General features: G+C 41.6%; 3 protein-coding genes across 5 annotated transcripts; 1 reads left to right on the plus strand and 2 right to left on the minus strand.

The window, feature by feature from the left end:
- The first annotated feature begins 67 nt into the window (after positions 1-67).
- dusp23b (dual specificity phosphatase 23b) lies at positions 68-3,855 on the plus strand. 3 transcript variants are annotated; one of them, XM_088002844.1, is made up of 3 exons: positions 68-317; positions 1,047-1,369; positions 2,599-3,855. In XM_088002844.1, exons 2-3 carry the CDS (start codon positions 1,100-1,102, stop codon positions 2,782-2,784), a joined length of 456 nt encoding a protein of 151 aa, XP_087858970.1. In that variant the 5' UTR covers positions 68-317; positions 1,047-1,099; the 3' UTR covers positions 2,785-3,855. The 3 variants fall into 3 exon arrangements, with proteins under 3 accessions (XP_087858970.1, XP_087858971.1, XP_014824717.2); XM_088002845.1 differs by having other exon boundaries at positions 1,098-1,369; XM_014969231.2 differs by having other exon boundaries at positions 69-317; positions 1,094-1,369.
- On the minus strand, positions 3,392-15,605 carry afdnb (afadin, adherens junction formation factor b). The gene is made up of 23 exons (XM_088002833.1): positions 15,494-15,605; positions 14,668-14,863; positions 13,795-13,901; positions 13,005-13,123; positions 12,843-12,937; positions 12,715-12,765; positions 12,416-12,621; positions 11,484-11,629; positions 10,949-11,043; positions 10,597-10,868; positions 10,322-10,465; positions 9,382-9,580; positions 9,202-9,293; positions 8,342-8,428; positions 8,198-8,263; positions 8,013-8,086; positions 7,281-7,456; positions 7,110-7,229; positions 6,906-7,000; positions 6,676-6,816; positions 5,067-5,870; positions 3,738-3,973; positions 3,392-3,553 (listed from the first exon to the last, which is right to left on the minus strand). Exons 1-23 carry the CDS (start codon positions 15,587-15,589, stop codon positions 3,460-3,462), a joined length of 3,711 nt encoding a protein of 1,236 aa, XP_087858959.1. The 5' UTR covers positions 15,590-15,605; the 3' UTR covers positions 3,392-3,459.
- A 2,722-nt stretch (positions 15,606-18,327) lies between these two features.
- On the minus strand, positions 18,328-25,439 carry slc22a3 (solute carrier family 22 member 3). The gene is made up of 11 exons (XM_014969233.2): positions 24,294-25,439; positions 22,903-23,006; positions 22,647-22,801; positions 22,293-22,461; positions 22,070-22,187; positions 21,893-21,996; positions 21,161-21,375; positions 20,963-21,071; positions 19,937-20,049; positions 19,737-19,836; positions 18,328-19,241 (listed from the first exon to the last, which is right to left on the minus strand). Exons 1-11 carry the CDS (start codon positions 24,690-24,692, stop codon positions 19,193-19,195), a joined length of 1,635 nt encoding a protein of 544 aa, XP_014824719.1. The 5' UTR covers positions 24,693-25,439; the 3' UTR covers positions 18,328-19,192.
- Between the last annotated feature and the right edge of the window lie 852 nt (positions 25,440-26,291).

The following is a 26,291-nucleotide window of genomic DNA, read 5'->3' on the forward strand; positions in this document are numbered from 1 at the left end:
AAAAAGAAAAGGAATCACTTTATAACTGACAGTGCCGCAAATTTCCGAAAAAACCCGTACGGTTACTTCTCTTCCTGCTTTATAATGCTAAGTGTTTGTCACAATGATGAAAGGAGTGTTACTGCTGCCCCACCTATAACTGCAACAGTCAACGTAAAGGTGTTGTGTTGTCTGTTGCAGACAGACAACGTTGCGTTAGACAACCCCTTTACGTTTTTAAACTTTATTATTTAGGAGCCTGTTGCTCAGTGTACCAGCAGTTAGCTCAGCTAGCAAGAGCTCGGCGCATAGCAATCCGCCTTGATCTCACATAACCTGTAAGTAATTTTGTTGTTTCACGTGACGTGCGGTATTCGCCCAGTACGAACGACACCTGAATGTACTTTTTACATTGATAAGAACAGCAGTCTGTTTACGCCTATAAAGCTAAGTTGTGCACTTAGCACTGTTGCGTTGCTAATGCTAAGCTACATGCTACTATTTAGTTCTCCAATGTTTTGGTGGAGCTAGGTGAGCATGTCTCATTTCATGTTCTGTATGTCTTACAGTCAACTTAATCTTGTTCCTAGATAGCCGTGTTAATAGTACAAGCTATGAGCTTCTCTCACTGATATTTGACTGTTGTATGAAAAATGATTGAACACATCCTCAGAAAAAAAAAAAAACATTAAAAACGGACAACACGGGAAGGATGAAATGTCTGAACCTGTCTGTGGTTTTCTTTCTACAAACTGCACAGTTCTGCAAATTATAGGAATGTTTGGATCTCACCTGTTTACGTTTCAACTAACACCTTTATTTAGATTAAATACAGTTTATAAGAACTATAAATGGTGTCTTAAAAAAGCTTTATCACATTTTGTCATGTAAGAAATTGAAAGGACTAGGATATTGCAGTGTGTTTTATTGCTTCCCCAATAAAACGCACCGACACACACTTGTCATGATAAATGAGTAGGACATGTTCATTTACTGGACTAAATGTATGAAGTAATGCTCATCCAGTAAATATCAGTTCCTTCCTTTTGTGTTTTCTTTCATGACAGATCACCGAGTTTCACCAGAGGGAAATAAAAGCACATTTTTCTCTCAGACAGTCATGGCCTCTTTCTCTCCTCACAACTTCTCCTGGGTTGAACCCGGGAAGCTGGCCGGGTTGGCCATGCCCAGGATGCCGAGTGAATACCGCTATCTGCTGGACAACGGAGTCAGACACCTGGTTTGTCTGTGCGAGAGGAAACCACCGAACCACGACACCTGCCCAGAGCTGCAGCTTCACCACATCAAGATAGCCGACTTCACTCCTCCTTCTCCCAGTCAGATTGATCAATTTCTCTCCATCATGGAAGGAGCCAACTCCAAAGGAGAGGTAGGCGCTCATAACACGACTCTGCAAGAGTGGAGTTAACTGAGACTTAGGCAGGATATCCAGTATTTGGGGTTTAGTTTGACTTTTTACTTGAGAAATTATTTTTCCAGTCTTACCTCAACAGCAACGCATTCTTGCTGAAAGTCAGGTTAAAATAAGAACTCAAGCAAAGTTGCCATTGAAAACATGTCATTTCTTGTAATCAACAGTCTAAAAGCCGACCAATCAGTGTTTGTGCTTTTTGAAGTTTTTTGTGCTACAACCTCAAATGTCAATGTCTTTTAGTGGGATTATGATAAAACCACTGCATAATTTTAGGAAATTCACATTTCTTCACTGATTAAAAAAAATCTTAAAAGTGTGGTGTACATTTGCCAGTACTGCTTTTTCTTCCTCCATTTACATGCTAAAAATGACAGTGATAAACATTACTGAAGTCTCAATTTAAACAAAAAAACATTTAACAAACTAGAGCATTTACATACAGTTTAAAGGTAAAAGAGATTGAAAAATACGCAACTTACTTCTGGCAAATTAGCTCAAATGTAATTTAACACTCAAAGCACCTTGAGGGCCAAAGTGGAACATAACTGGGTCTTAATATCTTCACATTAAATTATATGAAATGTGTCCCAGATTTTTAAAAAATTATTTTTATAACATTTTTTTGTCCTTTTGAAAAGCTTTAATGAAGTGAAAATGACCAAAATTGGCTTTGTTACACTTTAATGCATCATCCACCGTTTTGGTTCCCTGGGATGAAGAGTGTCAGCTTGTGCTTTTAACTTTAATTGCTCCAAAAAAATAATGCTTAGAAATCTGTGCAATTATTAAATTTCAAGCTGGTCAAGGCCGGAGCATTCACATTAAAAAATATTCCACTTTGCGGTTTATTCTTGGAAAATATTGTATATTTTTGAGTTATTCCACTTAAAAAAAAAGTTTGGATTTGTAACAAAGCGGGCATAAAATGTAGCATTTTGAGACCAATTTAAAGGTGCCTCAAGGAGTAAACACATCAAAACTTACAGTTGCAACATAAAATAAAGTAGCGGGGGGAAACAACACACAATGCAACATATATATATAATATTGACTGTAAAGGTAGAAACCAGACCGGGCTTCAGCAGCTGGGTAAAAACAACAGCAAACACCTGCCTAATCACAGGAGCTAAAGCAGGGTGTGAACTCTGCCGGTGGTTTGACGATGTCGTGACGTTTGTCTCCAGGGCGTGGCCGTCCACTGCATGCACGGCCATGGCAGGACGGGCACCATGCTGGCCTGCTACCTGGTGAAGAGCCGGAAGATGTCCGGGGCCGACGCCATCGCAGAGATCCGCAGGATCCGGCCCGGCTCCATCGAGACCCACGAACAGGAGAAGGCCGTGGTGCAGTTCTACCAGCGCACAAAGTAGCTCTGTGCATGCAGAGCATGAAGTCTGCACTGGAACTGGATGCAGTCATCGTTTTAGAAATGAGATGTAGAATTAGGGAGTGCGTGTTAAAAGTGTATTCAATTTAAATTAATCTCTAATTGGTGTTACTGGGACAAACGTTTCTGGTTTTAAAGACACACCTGGCCTTGTTTGCTGTACTGCACCTTGGAAAAGCGCTCATTGTTTCCCATTTTGTCACCTTTCAACCAACCACTTTAACATGTTTTAGTCAGATTTTATGGAAGCGGCAAGTTTCGGTTTTCAAAAAGTCCATATTTAGGTCTGGGCTTTGACTGAGCCGTTACAACACATGGCTGTAGTTTCAGGCTCGTCGTCCTGCTTCAAGGTAAATCTGCTCTAATTTCAGGTTTTTCACAGCCTACAGGTGTTTCTCTCTCCCTTCTTGTGGAGAAAAAAAGTGTCATAGTATAACCTAATTCCTGACTTTCTTTGCTCTTTTCCTTTGTCTTGATGCTTTTTAATTAATGTTACCTAACGAACCTCCGAAGCCTTCACTGAACATCTGTTAATAATTCTGAGATCAAATTACACTTTTTGTCACTTAAAATCCTATCCAAAATTATGCTTTTTTTTTATTTTTATTTTTTTTACTTCTGTTCAAAGGTTTTCTTTGAGAAAACCAGGACCCTTCACTCAAGCGCTTGTTGCCAGGGAGAAAAGACGCTGACGCTCCCTGAATGTGAGTTTCTCAGGAGCCGACGCCATCTTGATTTTCTCCGCCGGTTTCCTGCTAATGCAAAACCACACAGATACTTGAAATGAGTGGTTTCCACGGACACAAGCAAGTTGTTGTGTTTCATGCATAAGGTCTGAGAATCTGTATTACTCAGGGATAAGTTTTTATTTTTTTTAGCATTTGTGAATGCTGAACATGTTCTGGACCCTAAACGAGGTTCAAAGTGTAAACTCACTCATCTGACGCTGCTTTCAGTCCATTTTCTCTGATCTGCCAAAAACATAGAAGAATGCTATTTTCTAAAATAAAATGAATTTTTGAATGGCAGAATAAAAATCTGGAATTTCCTTTAATATTCTGATGGTTCTCTTCACCTGGTTTTCCTTCTTGCTTGTAGGAATGCTGATTCCCGCCGTGTTTTTCCTCCTCGTTTTGTTTCGTCTTGATGTTTCCGACGGATCCAATCTTGATCTTGAAGCATAAAAACATGAAGAATGTCACGATAAAGCAAGAAACCACATGTTCAACCAGTAGAACAGGGGAGTCCAAACTTCTTGTTGAATGGTCCAAAATCATAAAGTAAAATTAACTCGAGGGCTGGGAAAAAAAACAACAAAAAAAACATTTTACCAACTCAACAATAAACTAATAGTTTCATCCTTTAATAGAACAAACACGTAGTCAGATCTGTTGATGGGAAAGGATGTGTAAATTCTACAGTCAAAACTTTTGGAAGAAAATTTTGCCAATTCTGGTCAATAAAATCAAGATTTAGGTCACCCTTTCTTTTAAAATGCTTGCTGTATTTAGCAAAGTGTAATAAATGAATTAAAGTTAGATGTGAGTGAGGGAAAGTTTGCTTTTGAATAAAAGTCACTGGATAGATTAATAATAATCTCTAGAATGTGTTCCTAATGCCGCATTCACTGTTTTATAAACTTTAAAAGTTTTCCATCACATCCCAATATTCTAACATTGAAATGTGACGTTTGTTCTTCAAAAGAGGCTGTTATATATTTTCCTGGCTCATAATGCCGTTTTGTGGCACAATCAAGTACCTATGTTACCTTCAGTTGTTATGAAACTGCTGCATACATCAAACATGACTTAAAAGAAATTAAATTTGGAATTTAACGTCTTGAAATTGGGCTCCTGTCTCTTTAAGAAACTCCTGCTCTTCCTGAAATCCCCTCTTCATGAAGTCATCACAACGTGGATCCTCTATTAACCCTTTCACAACGTTTTTACCAGCGTTGCAGTGAGAAGTAGCTCCTATAATGAGCTCAGCAGATGCTCAGTTCCACCAGATGTTTGCTAATTGCTGCTGGCTAGTCTGAAGGAGCCGAGTGGAGGAGTCGGGCTCTGTAATGCGGAAGCTCGGAAACTGCAGAGGACCTGCATCTCGAAGGTGGAGCTAGGTCCACCCAGACGTTTTGCACGGCTGAATGGTTGCCATGGAGATTAAAGGATTTCTCAAACATGAAAGAACCAAGGCGACACTCCAGGAAAACGTTATAACACGATGTGAAGCTCAAAAAAGTTGATTTCACATAATCCACTTAACCTCTGATGTTCTGTCCAGCTGCTGCAGGATCGCCATGACGTCCAGATCTTCCTCTTCCTCTTCCTCTCCTCTCTGCTGAATCTCCTGCAGCCTCTTCTGAAACCTCCACTCCAGGTCCAGCCTCTGCAGCCTGTCGTCCTCCTCGGCGCTCCGTTGCTCCTTGGCTCGGAGCTGCTGCGCCTCCCTCTCCAGCCGCTCCACCGCCTCCAGCCTCTGCTGCTTCTCTAGCGCCTCCTGGGCCTCCCGCCTCCAGGGGTCACACAGCAGCACCCGGGTGTCGCTCTGGCCCTTCTGCTCGGACGGAGGCTCCTGGAAGGAAACGTGCTTCGTTGGAGTGATGCACACTCGGGGTTTTTCTGACCTCTGCTGCTGCCAGAGACCCGAGGGCTGGAGCAGCGCCTTGGCCGTTGATGATGGACACGCTGAGCTTTGGGAACTCTTCCTCTGCTCACTGGCTTTAAGGAGCCGGTTCAGCACACAGGGACTCTGCTGGAAGGTGGTGAGAGGAGGGTTTGACTGCACGCCGCCTGCTCTGGCGACGGGGATGTCAATGCGTATCGGCCGGACCGACGGCGTAGGAACGGCCCGCTGCGAAAACGGGTTCCTCCAGAAGCCGGCCGGACTCGGCTGTTTGTGGTCGGACGGGATGTCGTGTGTAGAAACGCTTGAGCGGAGAGCAACAGATCGGCAGAAATTTGTCGACTGACTGGAACTCCAGCTCCTCTGCGTGCACGCGTTCTGCTTTTGGCCCAGCAGGGGGCCTCCACCGTCTGCACACAAGCTCTCCTGAGACGCTGCGCGACGCTACATGGGAGGACAGAGAGACTTTAACAGAGATTCACACACCTGAATGTAGATTTATTCATACAATTCAGCAACAGGGCAGTTTAAAGTGAGTCACCTCATAACAGCACTTTAAACTGCAACAGACGTTACATTTTGTCAAAAGCCATCGTCAAAATCATCAAGCAAGTACACATGAAACATGTTGACCATTGTTCCAGTTACTATGAATCAAAGGCAACTCTAAACACGTGGGTTTGTAGTGAAGACAAGATTTGATGTCAATTTTTGGGGGAACGAATCGATTCAGAAACTAATTTTTAATTCAGAAACCAGTTTTGCCAATTCAAACGGTTTACAGATGCTGTTCAAATTGTGTGACTGATAAGAGAAAAACAGAGTAAACAAATAGAACATTTGTTTCAAATAATAACATAAAGTTTCCTACTGTATCGAATTCCATCGGTTTATGTTTTAACAAAAACAGGTTTGTATATAAAGTAACTCAAATTAGCATGTGTTAGCATGTAGCTTAACTGCCTGGCTTTTCCTCAATGCATACAGTGGGTGAGACCCTTCTACGGTGGCTGAGTGGGCTCATAATGCTGGCTGAGTGGGCTCATAATGCGATATGCAGCGTACTCGCAAATATTTTTCCTCTCCTGTAGTTTTTAACCTTGATTTGGTTGTTTTGCAGTTTTCTAGACTTTTCTTGGCATAAAATCCCAATGAGACACATCCAGGTTTGTCAATTCTTTCAAAATGTGAAAAACAAGACGTAGGAATGCTGAGTAAGTGTTTTTGTCAAAGAGTTGCGTCAACATACCATGAAGCCTCTCCTGCTGTCGCTCTGCTCACTGGAAGGCGTCACCGCCATCGTAAACGGTTGCGTCGACCGCGTCGGCTCAAAAACAGACTTGTCCTTGGACTTGGGGTTCGGCAGCGTCAGGTATTCTCTGGGATGCGTCTGGAAGAAGGTAGCAAACAAATGTGAGTCTGTAAGGGGAGAACATGAAAAATAAATAAATAAATAAATTCAACGTCTAAAATTCTCACATCGGCGCAAAGGTTGTCGCTGGAAACGGATGAAAAGCCGTTTCCTCTCATGCCGCGGTCAAAGAGTTCACCTCCGTCCTCCGGGCAAAAGCCAGCTGGTGCAGGGAGAGAGCAAACAAATGCGGAGCTGCCCTTTTTTCACGCATTACATGGACTTTACAAACAGGAAGCAGCTAAAAAGTCATGAACAGAAAGGTCACCCACCGGTCACGTTGGGGTTGGAGCGGTAAAGCTGTCGGTATTTCTGCATCTTTCTTTTGTGGCCTCCGTGGTTTCTCTCCGAGGGGCTGAGATCCACAACGCAGTACAGCGCGGAAACGCCATCTTGTGAGGCAATAAAAGGTTCAAATCAGGACCTAAAATGTAAAAAAAAACTTAAGAAAAAAAACTGTGTAGGTGAGGTATCCTTACCCAGTCTTAAATGGCTGCTGCTCGTTTCGTTTTCCGGGGGCGATTCGTTCAGTAGGTTGCCGAGACCTTGATAGCTCGCCGCAAACTTCTCCACCTGTAAGCTGACGACGGGGCCGGTGCGCATCATGATGGCGGCTGCGCTAAATGAGTCAAAGAGGTTTATGAAAGCTAATGTGGCGCTACCGCTAACAGTACACAGTAGTTAGCTGTAACGGATATGTTCTGATATGATTGTTTTGGTTCTTACTATTGTTAGCAACACAAGATGATAATCATGTATTTCTCTCTATTTTAGACATTTAAATGTCTAAAATAGTTATTTGAGTGCCTCTGGTTTACCTAGAAGCAAACGGTCAGACGCTGGGCCTTTAGAAAGGGCTTTTTAATATAATTTTTATTTTATTTTATTTTTTTATGTAATACTGTAATATTTAAAAATTCTGAAGTTGCATCCGGTCCTGGCCAGAAGCGTTAATAGATACTTTATGCTAAAAACTTTCACTGTGTGTTGGAGAAACGTTGCCCGGACATTAGCTCTTCATGACTTTAACCAGACAAACTAAGTGTTAGAACCATAGAAACAGATTTTTATGTAATAATGACACAAATTAAGCAATTTATTTCAGGGCACATAAATATCCTGTCTGTAAATCATGAACCAACCCTTGTGTTGTACTTGCTGTCAGATGTATCTACCTGTCTTGGCTGAGTCCGACCAGGCTGTGACCGTCCACACTGAGCAGCTGATCTCCAGCTGCCAGCCTCCCGCTCTAAACGCAGTAAAGACACGTCTTCATTTCTTATCTTGTTAAAAAAAAAAAAACATAAAACAAAATATTCCTTGGAGTGAAGGGCGAATGAGACAAGTGTCACAGTCTCACCATTTCGGCAGGTCCTCCCTTGACCACAGACTTGACGTAGATCCCGAGGTTACTCTGGCCTGCTCCCTGGGGCACAACATGACAGGCTGTTCACTCAACGAGTTGCTGCATCGTAGAAAGTTTTCATGTTTAAACTGATTTCACCTTGGCTGCTACAATACTGACTCCCATGCCGCTGTTCAGAGGCTTGTGCAAAGTGATGTTCTCAACCTCGGGCTGCCTGTGCGCTGCCTGACAAAAAAAAAGACGTACAAAAGAAGCATAAGTTAGTGGTTAAAAAATTGGGGCTGGAGCGATTAGTTGGATTAATCGTGATTAATCGGTTGTTGAAATAATTGTCAACTAATTTCGTAATCGATTAATCTTTAACTGAAGAGTAGAGACTCCAAAAAAGGCAACTTGCTGAGAGAAAAACAATCAAAGCAGTAATTAAGTTAAATCTGTACAAAAATATACACATTTTGCATTTAAGATAGAAAAAAACAACCTTTGTACTCCTCAAGTGGCTTAGTTTTAGATTCACAAAGTTAAAATTCTGTAAAAATATTCCTTCTAAATTCTTTTGCTAGCTGATAATTAGTTGTTTAAACCAAAAAACAATCGACAGATTATTACTACTCTATATTTGTAATATCCTTTGCTGTGAATGATCGAGCATATAGTCAAGGACTGCTGTTATTGCATTTTAGGCAATAAAATCTTCACTTTCTTATTTTAAAAAAAAAGGACTTGAATTATTTATTTCTAATATTGTACAGGCAAAGCTTAAGTGTCTAAACGAAAAATCTACAGAACGTGCCAATTTTTTAAAATCCAATTATGTCAATGTCAATTTTATTTATGAAGCACCTTAAAAACAGATATTAACTGCACCAAAGTGCTGTACAGTATTCATAAAACACAGATAAACAATTAATCGTGAGAATAAAAGACAGACTAATCGATTACTAAAATAATCGTTAGTTGTTAAAACATAAACCATCTGGAGTCTCGGTTCTCTTTACCAAGTATAAATCCCCATCAGTGTGTGTGTTTTCACTAAAATGCGCCGTCCAGTCTCCTTGGGAATGAGCCACAGGCGTCAAACAACAGAGACCTGCAAGACGGAATATGACGCAACAAACCAACATGTTCAGACTAAAGTACGGTCCAACTCTGGCGTCTGAATCCAAGGTCTCTCCCACCTTTCTGACAGATTGGCTCCAGAAACTCTCTGAACCCCTGAGGGACTCCTCTCAGCATCTCACAGGAGTATCCTCCCTGCGGCAGCAGGAAAGGAAGCAGCAGGTCGAGGCTCTCCGTCAGCCGAAGCTCGCCACCTTCGCTGCGAATCAGGTTATCGGCCGAGGCCTTGGCAGCCTTCGCCACGGCATCCGTCAAGTCCTGCACCGGGAGTGACAGCGAGGGAGCGATATGTCAGGAAAGAGTCGACGCGGATGTCATGTTTCCCTCCACATGGGGGACACCCAATCCGCCTGCAATGATTCTGAGTAAGAGACTGAAGAAACACGCTCCCACTGCATGATGCTGCCACCACTGTGCTTCTCAATGAGGAAGGTGTGCAGCGTTAATTTTCTGTGTCCTTCGCAAAATGTTTATTTTAGAATAAAAATACACACAAGTGTGCATATTGTCCTTCTGAAGACATTTGGTTTCACTGGCTTTATTATACTTTTAAGACTGTAATTTGCAAAAAAGGAAAGAAAGAAAACAAAAAACGAAATGTTTTCATCTGCTTTGCAATTATGCACATGTTTGTGTTAGTCTGACACTTTAAAACCTAAAAAAAGAAAACAACCAGAAGTGTGTGGCTGTAATTTTACACAACGTGGGAAAAGTTCAAGGGGTGTGAACACTTTAAGCAGGAAGTTGTACAAGTTGTCCACTCGAAGCCAAAGCACTAATGTCCTTCATGTATTATGCATCATTACATCGGTCATTGTAACTATTAATTATTCATGCTATTAAATCAATGAGCACAGCCAGGAGCTTCGGCCAGTTTCAAAAACCCTCGCTGGAAACCTCTTACGGTTTTGTTTACAGTCTGAAAAAAATACAAACTCTGTCCTTTTTGACAGTGACATCTGTGGGTGGTGTGGGTCAGCGAAGTGGAGGACTACTCACGGGGGGGATCTGAGGCTCGCTGGGTCCGTACATGTACCCGTCCATCAACATGCGCAGCTGCAGGGAGTTCAGCTTGAAACAGGAAGTCTGGATGTCCTTAGCATCCGAAGCCGAGTACTTACTCATTGTCAGGAGCGCGGTCGCCTAGTAACAAGCCAGGCAATACTATTTTAGCATCCAAGGAGACAGAATCAACCACGAAAAAAAAAACAAACAATAAATTGACATATTGATTGGAGGAAACAGCAATTATTTAGCCAAGCGGGGTGTCAGACCTGCGTTATGTGTCCCAGATGGCAGTCAGCGGCCAGCTCCAGGCCCTGCCTCTCCGCCCAGACCTCAATGGGGGTCAGCCTCTGACGCAGTGCGGCCCCCCAGTAGTGAGAGCGCAGGCCCGGCGTGCCGGGTTCTGGCGCCATGAGCTGATTAAACAGCCAGGCGCTGATGAAGTGGAAGAGCTGAGAGAAGAGCTGGATGGTGAAGGCCGGGTTGACGCGGCACCGGCGCAGAAGGGACATGGCGTTCATCAAGGTGTCCAACACCATCTCTGCGGTCAGACCGAGACACGTCACGACATCTTAATCTGCTGAATTATCTAGTTTGATCAATTTCTTTTCTAAAACGTGCCTATGCCGGCCGGGAGAGCGCCGTGTCGCTCAGGATCGGTGAGGAAAGTTGGTAGGTGTTTCCTCAACTCTCTCTGCAGGCAACGGAGCAGGAAGCTACAAACAAACAAGCAAAAGATACCTGTTGGTATTTAATCCATCTGGACAAAGATACAAGGTTCTGTTCATCTGATTGTTAAAACGTAATCTGTTTAAGGAGTTACACTCTGGTGAAGTGAAAAGTAATCTTAAAATGGCCTCTAAATCAACATGCAGCTTCATCATGGCGTCCCTCATGGTCGTGTTTTAGGCTCATTTCTTATTTCCCCCACAGATGCTCACTCTGTGGCGAACAACACCGGCTTCTATCGTGACGTCGACAAAGCCGCGTTGTAATCACCAGTAAATACACACATTACTATTCCGCTGCTCAAAGTGTGAAATCGCATCAAAAAACTTTACTTTTGCAGCAACAAAATGCTTCCTGTTGGTACAGATTGTTTGCAAAACGACAAGCCTGCGGCGACAGAGGTCCGTGTTCGTCCATCCGTCTGTACCTGTAGGCGTTGTGCACCTCATGGGACAGATCCAGCTGACTTTGCTTCGTGAGCCGGCCGAGGTCTTTGTCTTTCTTCAGAAAGTTCAGCAGCTCCGAGGAATTGGCCAACCAGAAGGCGAGAACCCCAGTGATGGCCTGGTGCTTCTGTAGAGCCAATCAAAGCGACAAATTGGTTTCAGTAAACTTGCAAATGTTCAACTGTGAAGTTCTGCCATTTTCAAAATGTTTTTAGTTTTTATTTTCATTGTTTACTTCACAGGGACAGGTGCGAGTCAATCTAATGTCAGCATCACAGTGTTTATTACCAAAGCTACTCTGCAAAGACAAAGCCCTTCAAATGTTGGTTGAAACAAAAAGTTAGACTCAACTGAATCGAAACTATTACAATATTAAATTTAATCGTTCTTAAGACATGAAGTAAACATTTTAAAATGTCTTAAAATCAGATGGTAATGAGTACTAACAGAGAAAGCTTTCTGTCCAAAGAAAGTAAACAAAATTTACAGTCATCATTAATGCTGCATCTAGTATTCAATTTCTATACAAATGTATAATGGTATGTAATGCATATATTTATTACTCTATTGTTTTTAAAATTGTCTGTATATGTTTATCAAATCGTCATGGATAGTGGTGATTATTATTTATTTATTTAACTTTATTTTATTTATTTATTTTCCCAATGTACTTTTGGCAAGATCAACAACAACAAAAAGCTTAGGCCATTTTTTTAGGAACTTGGTGAATTTTAAGATGATGTAGCTAATAACAAGCCAAGGTGTTTAAATTCAACAACAGAGTGAATTCTGGGTAAAATGTTTTATGTTTCCCCACCGTTTTAGATTGGAAACAGATCAAACTAACCAAATAGGAAGAGGCCGACAAACTACAAATTTACGTGCGCTGTAACAAAGGTTTTCATGAACTCGCCTGGATGACCTTTCCCATCATGGTCGCCATTTTGTTTGTGATGGACGTTACGGGGTGCGGGCTCGCAGAAGACGGAGAGCCTCCGCTGCGCCGGCGCCGCAGGGCGAAGCGACTCGCAGCGTAGAGGATGTAAGCGGGGGACAGCTTGAAATGAACCGTGGAGCTGTTGCTGTAATTTATGACTGCGGACAGGAAGGGCTCCTCGGCTGAAACGTACGAGGCGCCAGCAGGGGGCAGGAGGACAACATCACAAACACGCAGCAGCAGCAACGCCTTCAGAGGCTGTGATTCAGACTCACCATCGTCACAGATCTCTACTGTAACCGGTAATCCAGATTGATCTGAAGAGTCTGAGTGAATTAAAGATGAAATGAATAAGCTTCACGGTGTACACCTGTGAAACTAACGTATCTGCTGTTTATATCACCTTCAAGAATCTGATTTCTTTGCTTTTCTTTGCAACGTCTCAGAGGCTCAAGGCTGGACGAGCAGTCGCTGTTGTTCAGCAGATCTTCAGCTGGTCTGGGCATTGATTTAAAAAAAAAGATGTTATTCTGATAGCTTGAACAAACAAAAAGTGAGTACTTACCCGTCCTCGTCCTCTGACGCCCTCTCAGCTCGGCCTTTCTCTTTCTTTTTCCCTTTTCTTGACAGTGTCCTCTTGAAGGTGTGAAGAAGGCCTCCTTTTTCTTTCTCATGATAACTTTCCTTCATGAATAAACACATGAGCGGAGACGATTGGTAGCGTATGTATAATGGCTACATGTGAAAATGAGCTGAAGTTTAACAGATTAAACGGTTTCTTAATGATCTGAATAAGGGACCAGTCAGATAATTTCCAGCTCTGTCCCTTGAAATCGGATCCTAAGCATGCTTCAGTGTTACTATGTTATACCAACTGCAACACTCTTCAGAGAGAATACTGTTACTGAGGGAAGAAGATTCAAAGCGTGGGTGTAAAAGAGCATAAACAGCAATTTAATAGCTAATTGTGTTTTTTTTTTGTCCATCTATCCATGCTTTGGGAATGTTTCTCAAAGTCTGGTAAACAGGCCAATCAGTTGCTCTGTTGAAGAAAGAAGCAGAGCCTGGAAATCCAATGCTAATCTTGCAGAAAGGTTGAAACGGCAGCCTCAGTTTATTTCGTCTTTATTTTAAAATCGTTAGCTCCCGTCTTACACCGACTGGCGTCCCAAACTAGAGGAAGGCTGGGAAAAAATATTTTCAAAGCTAATTATAAAAAAAGTAGAAATTAAAATTGGATCAAATCCTGGTAAGCAGGTCAAAGGTTTAGCAATGAATCTTTAATCGGTGAATGTTTTTTTAGTATTTAATTGAAGCTTTTATTATTTTTTAAGCATACTGGACAGCAGTGTTACCTCCAATCTCTCCTGGTCTTTTTTGAGCACAAATTGTCCTTCTCGGTTGTCCGAGGTCCAGCTCAATTGTACGACCAGAGGTCTCTCATCCAGGTCCAACTTGCGCTCTTATAAGAAGAAAAAAAAAAGTAGGGGAAGGACAGCTTTGAAAGAAAACCAGAATATGACGCTTTTCTTGACTCTCGCCTTTGCTACATGAATTCTAATTATAATTAAATGGCGTTTACAAAAGGAGTCTGGTTTTTACAACACAGCCTGGTTGTTCATTCACTCATAAACACCAGAGAACAACACAGAATAAAAGATGAGAAACAAAATAAGAAACTAAAGTAGAACATCTCAGAATTAGCGGCTCGTGACGCTTCACGACACAAATGAACAAAAAAAAAGTTATTACATCGTGACATCACCAAACTCGTCATATATATTAAAGAGGCGATGAATAATAAGATCACCAGTACGTTGTGTGAAGCACTCAGAAATACCTTTGAAGCAACATGTTGAAGCATCTTCAAGTGATCTCAGTAATTTAACATTAGACATTTCTGTTTAATCTAATCTGTGCAGACAGAGCGTCTGCACAGTGTAGCATGAGATTAGACATAATCTCAAAGCAGATGAATATCTGTCATAACTTCACCACAAACAGTTTGAGTGGCTGGAACACACAACAGGCTGGAAGATGATTCATAAATAAATTAATTATTAATCCATTAGCAATGCAACCGGCTCAATTCAGAAGGTTATTGGTTACTGCTGTAGGAACCTAAAACATGCATGTCCATGTAGGAAACGGAGGAACAGCAGAGTCAGGGGTAGAAAGAGCAGCTTCAGTTATCCAGGAGCAAGTTACCACCAGCATGGCGATCTTACCTTGATCTGCGTGGATCTCATAGAGAGAATATTTTGTCGACAGCATTTTCATGTCTGGCCTGAACTTCTCTGAAAGCGTCTCAATCACCTCGCGAGTCGTCAAGCTGCTGCAAACCCGCAGGCACTTTGTGGCCACGCTGCCTTCTTCTTCGTGATCCTCGAAGGAGAAGCGGATCACGCCGTGAAACGCCAGATTCTGTTAGAACACAGACAGTCACTGAAAAGCCCCCAAAAGGGTCGCTTTTAAAATACTCATTTAAGCGATCAAGGCCAAATGTGTGTATTTTCGTCTTTCGTCTCAGTGTCTGATCCAGTTTCTACTTGAAGGTCTCTGAGGTTTTTTTTTTTTTTTTTGGAGAAAAGCATTAAACACACACTAGCATGAAGACCAAGGACATCACCATGTGTGACACGGTGGTGGTAGTATCATGCTAGGGGGACCGCTTGCTTCAGACTGGGGTGGAGGTTCACCTACCACCGAGACAACAGCCCTGAACATCTCCAGTCGGGCTAGAATGTCCTAGTCAAAGTCCAAAGCTAAATACCATTGGAATAGTTTTGAAAGGCACCGTTTTAAAATATCATTTATTGTCCGGCAGTGAGGAAATTAAAGATATACACCTTATGCACCGATTAATCTCTTTTCAATTTAATGAAAACTGGGATCAAGATGTTCTGTTTTAAGTTTTTTCACATAATAATAATATTATTTAAATAATCCTGTCTATAAATATCAGTATAACTCACTGAGTGTGGCACGAGTTTAACAGATCAAGATAAAACGGTGGTTTTGTAGTTTGATGTGTGGCATCCTGACTGGTCTCACCTCGTCAGGTTGGCTGATCTCAAACAGGTCCAGTCTGTCGCTATTCCACTGACTGATGACCTCGGCCAGCTTCTCCCGTTCCTTCGTCTCCGGCATCTTCCCGCCTAAAAACCGCTTTCCAAACCGGCATGCAAAGTTTTACTCAGAAAGCAAGATGAAGGGAAAACAAACCCAAACGTTGCGCCAGGCGCAGCGCTGCTTCGGCGTGCTCCCACGTCGTTATGAGCCATCCTCTGTGGGAAGCTGTTAAAAATAATCGCCTAATTTTGCCCCCCGTCTGCGAGCCCCCCATAACCCTCCGCCCTCATTTAACAGGTCAGTGAAGCTACGCTGAATGAGGCAAAAAAACAAAAAGGGAAAACTAATTAAAACGTGACAAAGACAAAAGAACCTTAATTGCTCGCACCAAATGCGACTTTTTTACTTCGTTTTCCCAATGAAACCCAACTTTACAATAAATTCAACGCGTCAGTTTTGGTAACAACAGGATGCAGGTATCTGAGGCATTTCCACGGCTGTCGCCTTCATTCATCTCGTCTCAGTGATGAACGCTGAGGCTCAAATGAATCCCACTTCTCATGCGTGCCAGTAGATGTCTTCGCAGCTTATATGATGCCTTCCCATTAATTCGCCGCCGTGTATATGGGCCAGCTTTTGTTGGCTGTTTCAGAGTCCTCTGGGTAAACTTTCAACAGAACAAAAGCCACGACAATGGCAGCCCTCCGTTAAGTAGGCAGTATGGCAGCAACACTGAACAATCAAAGGTATTGTTGTCTGGATGGTGAACCAGACAGAAAGTTATGAACCTAGAGAAAGTGTTTATATCCACCGACACAAAGTGGCACAGAGCTGAGTGGTGGCATTTTATGTCTATATGCTATTAGCTCAGGCTGTACGCAGGAAATACCCGTTTGTTTCAGCATCCAATAAGGGTTTCTTAAGATTAAATAATACTGAGCATCTTTTCACACCGATCAGTCCAGCCAGGATTTTGTGATTCTAATTTAGAAATATTTGTATGGAATTTGTATGATATTTGTACTAATTTGTGATGTTAAACGTGATCTTTTATTGATCGCCGTACTGATCACGGAGTACAACTTCATATCAAGTCAAGCAGGCTGAGGCAGGAGTCACTCAGACCAGATGTTTTTGGCCAGTTTTGAGAAAGATTTGCTGTAAAAATCAGAAAGAAAACGTGGGAATCTATAGATTTTGTGTGAACTTTGAATGAGTTTTGCAGTCTTGTAATTTGGAGTATAAAAGGCCACATAAAAAGCTACGGCGGGCCAGAGTTGGTCCCCGGGTCCTTTGACACATGTGGAGTAGATCATTAGAACAAATCAATGGATGTTTCACAACTTTAACCAGCTGAAACGGAAACAAAACTGAAGTTATCATCTTTGGACCTGTAAAGGAACAATCTAGAGTCAACTCACAGCTTCAGCAACTACAGCTGGAAACCAGAGATCAGGCTGGGAACCTGGGGGTAGCGACGGACTCTGACCTGAACCTTATGAGCCACACAAAGATGGTTACAAAGTCGGCCTTCTGTCACTTGAAGAACATCTCCAGGATAAAATGTTCTAATGTTGCAGTGAGACCTATAGAAACTCATCCATGCGTTTATCTTTAGTTGCATCGATTACTGCAACAATGTCTGCCTAAAAAAACACAAATCAATCAGGTGATCCAGAACGCTGCCGCTTGCGTCTAGTTAAAGTAAAACAGTAACATCAACTGGAGTCTGTCATAGTAGAATAAGTAAAGCAACAGCTTCATGATATCAACAGGTGCATTCACCTTAAATTTTATAATGTCCCAGTGAACATGGGGTTCTCTCTGGGTACTCCAGCTTTCTCCCACAGTCATAAAACATGACCGTTACGTTAATTTTGTAACTCCAAATCGCTCTTTGGTGTGAGTGTCTCAATGCGTAGCGGTGCGCTGCCCCATAATTGACTGGCAACCGCTGGAGACAGACACCCACGACCCTACAAAGGATGGGCAGGTATAGACAACAGATGGACGGTTTGGGTTTCAAGGTCTCTTCTAATTTGCATTCATTTGGGAGGAGGAATTCAATTATCTTGGGGTCTCTTCTCCGGTGTCTGCAGCTTTGACCCTATATGTCCTGAAGGAGATTTGTCCCTGAACTGATATAAGAGCTGAGCCAAAATGTAAAACTCTCCTCTTGCCCAGGCCCTGACCTCTGGCAGCAGGCTACGGTGAAGGGACAAGGTTACATAAAAAAAAAGTGGCTAAACTGAATTTATTCTGTTGGGACCCGTTTGGACTTTACCAGCTGACAATGAATGAGAAGTTTACGGATGCAGAGTTGCAAGGATCGAGATTAGATGGTTGCTGGGGTTACCTCAGCCGTCTGCGAGCTACCAACTTAGTGACATCACACTGAAAAGAACGGAGGCCAAGGCACAAAATGTGTTTTATCAAACCAGACACCTTATCTACCTAATGCAAAGACTGCACATCTTTTTGGGGTATGCTCCCAGCAGCTTTACTGAGATGTTTTTGTTTTTACAGCTGAACATTATTTCAGCTGTCCTGCCAAATGAACATGCTAATCTCTGGCTGGATGTTAGCGGTTCTACCGGAAGGTGAACCTCTGCCTCAGTTTCAACAATGCCCCCCAAAAAAGGGAAAAAAGAAAAATGCCACATTGCACGAATAATAGCTATCCTCTAGTTTTTTTTTTTTTAGTTTCTCTCTTGATCTTGATCTCTGCAGTTCTTAGACGGCCATGCAGGTTTTCAGCCGTCAGCTGTTTTTCCATTTTTAGAAAACTAATTGAAGAGAACTCCATGAGATATTCAAACCTTTTGATAATTTAATCCTGATGCCGTTTGTTCCCCAATTTAATTAGACAAGCAGGATAAAGAGATCTAAACACTGATGAAGGACATTTTCAGATTTCTGTTTTCTAACCAATTTTACAAACTCAACGTTGGTGTATTTGAGAACATTTCAAGAAAATTCATTTCATTTGTGGTTGTAATGTAAAAATGGACAAAACAATCAAGACACGAATTCTCGAGATGAGAGCACAAAACAGTTATGGATATCTTCGTCTTGATTCCTCCTCATTACAATGCTTTCACATTTTTACTTTGCTGTCACTAAAGCTACATAGCAGGTAGAGTTTTGCATAAACACCCAGCTGACAGAAAAAAAAACAACACTGCAAAAGAAGTCCGAGATAGGAAGGGAAGCGAAGCGCAGTTATTTATAAGCCTTTGCCTCTCAAATAGTCAGGTTTTCAGATGATTTTAGGTTTTATTCTTCACGTTCTCTGATGCAGAGGATGAAAGGATAATTAAATCGTTTCGACAAAATGTGTTGCATGAATAGGCTCTTTAAGAGGTTGCATCAGACGTTCTACAAATGGCCGTGAGGTTGCAAAGCTTCGGCTGGATTTCTAAACGTGTTCATGAAATAACGTGGCAATTTGAATGAGAATAAAAGCATAAAACAAAAAGAAGAGCTGTGCTCATCAGTCACGCAAGCGCCTGATGCATTTTTCCCCCTTTTTTTACACTTTAAAATGGTTGATTTTGTTGCTTCTCAAGTAAGAACCTTTGGGCACTGCAGTACGATGTAAGAAAAATCTCCAGAACCGCACCACCAAACTACACAACGTCTACAAAATAACAGAGTTATTGTTCAGCTTCGGTCCTTTTGTCATATAATTTGGTCGTTTCCCATTTTGTCCTTGGATTTGTCTCTGCTCCTGTCAGGAAACACAGAAGGCCATCAGTCAATCTTCCACCCGCACCTTCCTAAATCTGCAACTATTAAGATATTTTATCCTCTCTCTGATAATCAGTTGTTGCTTCCCTGTCACATTCCTCTACTTCCTCTTCTACAAAACTCATATGCGTTCCTTTTTGCTGTACATTTAACAGTGACTAAACAGAAACAATGTAACAGGGAAAAACCTGTAAGCTATAAAACAATTGAAAACTGTTCATTCGATGTGAAATCAATCGGTGAAAATGGTCATTTGTACATTTTACATTCATGTTATAGATTGTTCACTTCAGGAAACACACAGCTTTTCTTTTTAAGTGAAAACTTAAAAAGAAGTAAAACAGCCGTCAGCGTTTTACTTCTTTTTGTTTTTACAGTGTATGCACCAGTAAATCTGACATTTGTTCTCTTATCATTGCCATATTTGGGCAACATAAACTCAGTAGCTTAAATTATTTATTAAGAAATGAAATACCTCTTCAGGTTTTCCACATCCTCTATGGTCTCTGGCAGGGAAACTCCGCTCATCTCAGGCAGCAGCGTCACCAGAGCGCTGTACAGCACCGACATGACGCCTTAAACAGATGTCGCATATTTTACTTCCGTCATAAATCTATTTTAACCAGCGTCTTCTGGCCAATAATAAAGGGTTATTTCACTAAAATGTTGCCGCACCATAAAGAATGAGAGGCAGCTCCTTCCAGATGTTAGCTAGTCGGTACAGCAGGAAGGGAGATGCGATCGCGCCAATGTCGCTGGCTGACGAACACACGGACAGACCCACGTTTCTGGGAGAAATTAGACAGAAGAGTTTACAGTTATAGCATGTAATTGTAGGACTTAATAATGTCATGAAAGAGTGTCTTCATGACATATTTTACAATAAGATAATTGCTGCTCTGTGTTTGCAAGAACACAGGTGCTTGTCTGATTACTTGTGTCAAATATAAAGTTTGGTGGAAGGAGGATTATGGCCTTCTAGTTCTAGCTGAAGGCAGGTTCGCTGTACCAAGACATTTCGGACAATTTCGTACATCTTACTTTGTGGGAACTGGTACGCGCCAACTCGACTGCAAAAAGCAAGTTCCTTAAAGGTATAAATCAATAATTTTCTTCCTGATCTCAGTCTGCAGTTTAACGCTTTGGATGAGTTCTGATCATCAAACCGCAGCCAGGCCTTCTCGCTCTACATACCGTCTAAACACACCAATGTTCTCCCAGATATTCTCCTTCAAACACACCTAACCCTTGTGGAAAACCTTCACAGAAAAGTTCCTGTAAGGGTGGATTGAGGTCATATCAAACCCTCTGGATTAATACTAGTATGTCACTCAGATTCATTTATATATGAAGGGAGATGAGTGGACATGTTTTAGCAAAAAGGTGTACAGTGGACTCCTATACATGCTTATTTTAATAGTTCAAACACCAAATACAGCTCAATATGCATTAATACACAGTGGAAACCGTCTTAGTGCTAACGCAGAAGCTAACTAACTTGTTTTCAGTCTTTGGGTTTCAGCCAATCACAGTCAAGGGCAATGAATGGCACTCCCTCATTGGCTGTTGCTTTGCAAAAGCCAAACAGCATTGACTGAACCGCAAGCAGGCAGGCAGGCATCCACCTTGTACTGAATTCAGATGAGCCAGAATGGAGTGAAAAACAGTGGCGGCGAGCGCCAACACATAATGATGCTACACCTCAGTGCAGTCGGATACATCTCTGCATTTGCAAAGTTCACAGTCTCGAACCCAACGGCAACAGCAAGCCTCCCGATGATTGCAACGGACTTTCTTAACCAGAGAAAATCTGCAACAAAAAAGCAAAAGAAGACAGTCCATATTCAGGAATCCTTGCAAACGACTGACCATGTTGTGTTGTTCCAAAGCGGTACCTACTGGTGGACAAGAAAGGGACGACGAGGCAAGCGACTCCTGCCGTGAAGTTAGCAATGGCCATCAGGGAGCGTCGACCCACTCTGTCCACCAGCAGGTAGAAGATGAGGCCCGTGGGCAGCTCCACCGCAGCAGAGATGAAGAAATCCAGAAAGAGATTACCTCCGGTGATCCCGAGACGCAGAACCAGGCCTTGAAACACAACCGTACTCGTAAACCTGGGCGAGAGGAGATTGAAATAAGTTTTCCTTTTGGGGCACACAGTCCAGAAAATGGGTAAGTGTGTATATTCTGTGTGGCGTCATTAGCTGCGTTTCCATTGACCGTGTAATTGCGCAATCTGACATTTTGAAAATAAATTCTTAAATAACTTGGGGAAAAAACCCCGTTAAGGATAAGGTGTTTTTTTTTGTTTGTTTTGTTTTTTTGTTTTTTTGGCTGAATCGAAATTAATTTATTTCACAGAACTGGAATGGAAATATTTTTTATACACCAAACGATTCACATGATCAACAACTGGTACAAACCACGAAGAAGACGACAGGAAGTGGTTGGAGCATTATGGCATAACATGTTTTTTAATGAATTATCGCGTGAACAAACTTTTCCCGTGAGATTTTAATTGCATCTCTGATTGCGAAATTGTGTTTCATTAGCATTAGCATTAATATCGACAATAATTTGCGCACATTTGTAATGGAAACGCGGCTAATACTTGTGACTAAACTGACTCACCAGGCATAAGTTAAAATCAGTGTGTTTTTTCTTATCTTTGGTGTCCGAAATAAATCCTTGAAAGACACTGAAGGTGCTTCCTTCTTTTCCTCCAAAGAAATCATCTGAAATATATTCCAGTAAGATTTTATTATGGCTACTAAGTCATAATAAAACACAGGCAGTACTTCCAAATACCTCTTGAAGATTATGTGGCAAAACTCTATTGTTACATTTCGCCATGTCTGAAGCAACTTTTATGGCCTCTCTGCTTCTTCCTCTAGAAAACAGCCAGCGAGGAGATTCTGGGACAATCCTTGAAAGAAAAATACAACAAACAAAAAAAAAAACCTTGTATTCAACGTGCTATAAATGTTTGAGCTCCTGTGATGCTTTCTTAATAAATAAATAAATGTCATACCAATAGTAAAAGACAAACAGGAAGCAGGGAAGACTCATAGCCAGCTGCAGGTTCCTCCAGGAGACCAGAGAGTAAGCCAGGCCCGGCAGAATCACCATACCGACGGAGTAGAAACTCCGACCGACCATAGATACAAATTTTCTGTTTTCTGCTCCAAAAAACTCAACCACTGAAAAATATGAGAGCTTTAGACAACAGAGCTATACATTAAGGTATTAAAATACAGTCATTTAGTTCTGAACTACATTTAAAATAACCTGAGCTGCTTTGTTGACATCACACTGGACCTAATTTCACTAAAGATAAACTAGAGATGTCAGCTCAAGGTGATGCTAGTGAACATTTAGCACCTACCGAGAACATAAGTGGCTGTCCACGCTCCCTTCCCACAAAATCCCTGCAGAAACCGCAGGAAGAGCAGCAGCGGATACCATGGTGAAAGCATGATCCCAACTCCAGTGAGTCCCAGGCCGAGCATCGAGGCAACGACACATGGCTTTCTGCCAAACCTGCGAAAAACCCAACGTAGATGTTTGTTGTTGCAGCCCTTCAGAGCTCATTTTAAGACACAATGAAGTAAAAAGTTGGTAGGTCGTGGGGCGAAGCGAACCTGTCAGCCACATAGCCAGTCACGAAAGCTCCAGTAAAAAACCCAGAAGCCAGGAACACCTGATTTAGGTCAGCAAGCCAGGCTTTTTCACACACCAGTGAAAACTAAGAGGGAGCAGATCGTAACCGGCTTTTACAAATATGATTATGTATCCGTATAAAACTATTATGCAAGTATTCACAAAGTATTGATTTTCTTTTGGCATTTTCTATCAATTTCATTGAGGTTTTAATTGATAGACCAACAAGAAGTTGGGCATTCTTGTGAAAGAGGAGGAAAATGTTGTTTTTCAATGGTTTTTTTGTTGTTGTTTTTTTTTACAAAGAAAACTCTGAACAGTAAGTGAGTACTTTGTAGAAATAGTTTTTGCTGCAACTATGCAGTATACCCAAAACTTGTACTCGGGTAAAAGTAAAATAGTAGCCGCTAAAGAAATTACTCGAGAATAAAAATGTATTTGGTGAAAAGGCTACTCAGGTATGAGTAATTGATCAAAACATCAATAATTTAAATAGTTAAAAATTATTTCATCAGATGGACCAAAACATAAATATACCAAAAGAAAACAAAACCAAAAAAAAAAACACCCAAATGTATTTTGGTATTTTAGGGACCATAATAAGAATAATTAGTATAGTTAACGTAAGTACAAAATAAGAAGATCATGCAAAAGAAAAATGGTTCTAAATCAATTTATTTCAATATAAAACTTATGAAACTTTACAAGGAGTGTCTGGTGAATTTCAGGTGAAAACAAGCTTGTTCTTCATTTAGTGAAGATTCTCACTGTGGGTAGAAAGTATCCAGAAATTTTACTAAAGTAAGAGTAGTGATACTTCACAATAAAATCCCTCGAGTAAAAGTAAAAAGTACAGCACAGTAAAAATCCTCCTAAAAGTAATTTTTTTCCAAAACTGTACTCAAGTACATGTAACTAGTCACTACCCGACTCTGCAATTATAATAGCAAGTAAGGGGAACCTCACAGGGAGTCACAGCTTCTGTAAAGCACTGCAGCATGGCACAATGATAAAATATTTTCAGATGTAAACTAAAACTTTAGATTTACAGGGGGACAAAAATGCCAACAATTAAAATATTCTCTCAAGGAAACATCTCCAGACAGTTAAGATAAATACCTAAAAGAGTCAGAGGTTTTCTCAGAAAGTTCGTACACTGTTTGTTTTATTTTTAGCTGAGGGACAGCTTGGTTCCTGTTGCATGGTCACATGGATATTATGTGGCATTGCAGGCAGACTTCTAAGTAGAGCTAAAGCAGCTCTCATCCACAGAGAACCTTCTAGAGAAACCAAGCTTAGTCTTTCCTGCTGATTTCTGTCTCATAGTTTACATTTCTAAATCTTTTTACTATCAGACAGATAATGTACCAACCTCAGAAACTGTAGTTTTGTGACTCTTATCAAACATCCATCTGCCGTCACACGGCACAGCGTGGGATCCGTTTAAAGTCAGCTCCTGCTCAAACTCCTCGCATCTGTTCCAGCTTTGGCTCCAGTTCACGGCAAACGTTTGGCAGCGGCTGAAGGATCCGGCCTCTTCGCCGTGGGGAACGGTAACTTCTCGCACCTTGACCTCTGTCCAGCCGCACTCCTGCAGGAGCTGCTCGGACCCGGGGCTCCAGCACCAGTGGTCCGGAGTGTGGCCCAGGAAGACAACTCCAACAAACACGAAAACAATGAGGACCAATGGCAGAGACCCAAGGATGACCATCTTCTTCTGGAAGGGTCCAAAGTCTCCTATGTGCTCCAGGAGTTTGTCCACATTGGCCATGCGTGCCAGTTTCTCTGCGTGGCACCAACTGGGTCTGCTGGAGCTGCCGCACTCTGACAAGGCCAAGCAAGAGTCACGTTTTTAAATAGACGAGAGAACAACTGGTGGTTGATCAAAATCTCTTGATCTTTCTAAGTATCTCCTGGGCTACAGGTTATCTTTTCCAGAAACTTGAAAGTGAGGAAGCTTTAAATTTCATAAAAAGCAGCTTTATCACAGAATCCAAGCCTCTGGGCCTCTGGGCAGGACTGCGGCAGAGCAGTTTGCTTGTTCTGTACACAATATTTAACTGGTTTCCAAAAGAGTTGACCACCAGGGGGGAACGATTACAATGCACATTAAAAATATGAAGTTGCTTCTCTGCTGGTCAGAGTTGATGAAGAGATGAATGGAGCTAATAAGGGAGAAAACTTGTCAGAAAATACAGAAGATTTCATACTGGGGAAAGCACTGACCTTCCACTTCTCCTTCCTGCAGGAGCTACAATGTATTGGTATAGATCAAAGCATTATTAGAAGGGCCTAGTCAAAGTCCAGACAGAAAGCCGATGACTCCTGATCAAGCCTGGGTGAACTTGAGCCGTTTTACCCAGAAGAATTAGAGTTAAATTTTTTTTTTTAAAATTCAAACGGTAACGTTCATGGCTCCACATTGCAAAACCACAAAATCTTACAAAATCCAATCCACTTTCTAGTGTAAACATCTTAGTACACTTGAAATAAAACAAAACCAACTTACTGGTAACTATTTTAAAGATATTGGAGCATGTTCACTTACAACTAGTACTTTTTCATTGGTTTTAAGGATTTATTGACATAAAACGAGCAAATATATCTAGCTGGAAAGTTACTTGTATGTTTAATTTAATTTAAAGTGTTCTGATACATTTGCATCGGAAACTAGACCAAAAATACTTAGGATTTTGTGTTTTTGCAGTGTATGTTAGAAAAAAACTGAAACATTTCTAGGGGTGTGTATATATTTTTCAAGGTAAGAAGAAGCAACAATTTATTTATAAAGTGACCGTCAGAAGCGGGTCCAGTTCTTTATGGGGTCAGATCTTTAACATGTAAACATGCAGACCGGAGTAGCACCAGCGATGTCTTTCTACCTCTACCAAAAGATATTCCTGCAGTGTCACTTTCTGCAAAGAACAAAGCGGACATGAAATACTGCCGTTCAGAAATGGACGGCACACCTATCCGTACCGAGGCCCATTTAATCAGACTCACGCTCCTGTCTGGGCGATGATAAGTGGCGCTTTCGATTAAAAAAAAAAAAAAAAAAGACCGCTTAGCTGAAGGTTTCCGTCCAACGTTTTCACACTTCGCGGTAAGTAGTCATAATTCATTGCCTCTCTGCACCTGGGCCACGTTATCTGCACCCAATAAAAGCTAATAAAGCTTCAGCTTTCTGACAGCAGCCTTGATGATACGGGGCTTTTTTTCTTTTCTCAAAACATATTTTAATAACTCACCCTTAGCTGTCGAAATTTCCCCACTGCTTCCCGCAAAGCAACGCAGCTGGAAGCAATTTTTATTAGCATCAAAATGAAAGAGTAAAGGTTTCAACTTGCTTTAGCTAAATGAGCTAAAGCTA

Source organism: Poecilia mexicana, unplaced genomic scaffold (genome assembly GCF_051168715.1).
Source record: "Poecilia mexicana isolate PSO_F unplaced genomic scaffold, ASM5116871v1 scaffold_22, whole genome shotgun sequence".
Classification (NCBI taxonomy): Eukaryota; Metazoa; Chordata; class Actinopteri; order Cyprinodontiformes; family Poeciliidae; genus Poecilia; species Poecilia mexicana.

Coding starts and splice junctions, on each gene's coding strand:
- dusp23b (XM_088002844.1), top strand. CDS start 1,100: ATGGCCTCTTTCTCTCCTCACAACTTCTCCTGGGTTGAACCCGGGAAG. Junction 1,370..2,598: donor GAGCCAACTCCAAAGGAGAG/GTAGGCGCTCAT, acceptor GTTTGTCTCCAG/GGCGTGGCCGTCCACTGCAT.
- afdnb (XM_088002833.1), bottom strand. CDS start 15,589: ATGCCGGAGACGAAGGAACGGGAGAAGCTGGCCGAGGTCATCAGTCAG. Junction 9,581..10,321: donor GCGAGCCTCAGATCCCCCCC/GTGAGTAGTCCT, acceptor CTCCCGGTGCAG/GACTTGACGGATGCCGTGGC. Junction 3,974..5,066: donor AGCTGGACAGAACATCAGAG/GTTAAGTGGATT, acceptor TTATGCTTCAAG/ATCAAGATTGGATCCGTCGG.
- slc22a3 (XM_014969233.2), bottom strand. CDS start 24,692: ATGGCCAATGTGGACAAACTCCTGGAGCACATAGGAGACTTTGGACCC. Junction 21,997..22,069: donor TGCCACATAATCTTCAAGAG/GTATTTGGAAGT, acceptor AATATATTTCAG/ATGATTTCTTTGGAGGAAAA. Junction 19,242..19,736: donor GATGTGGAAAACCTGAAGAG/GTATTTCATTTC, acceptor GTTTCCTGACAG/GAGCAGAGACAAATCCAAGG.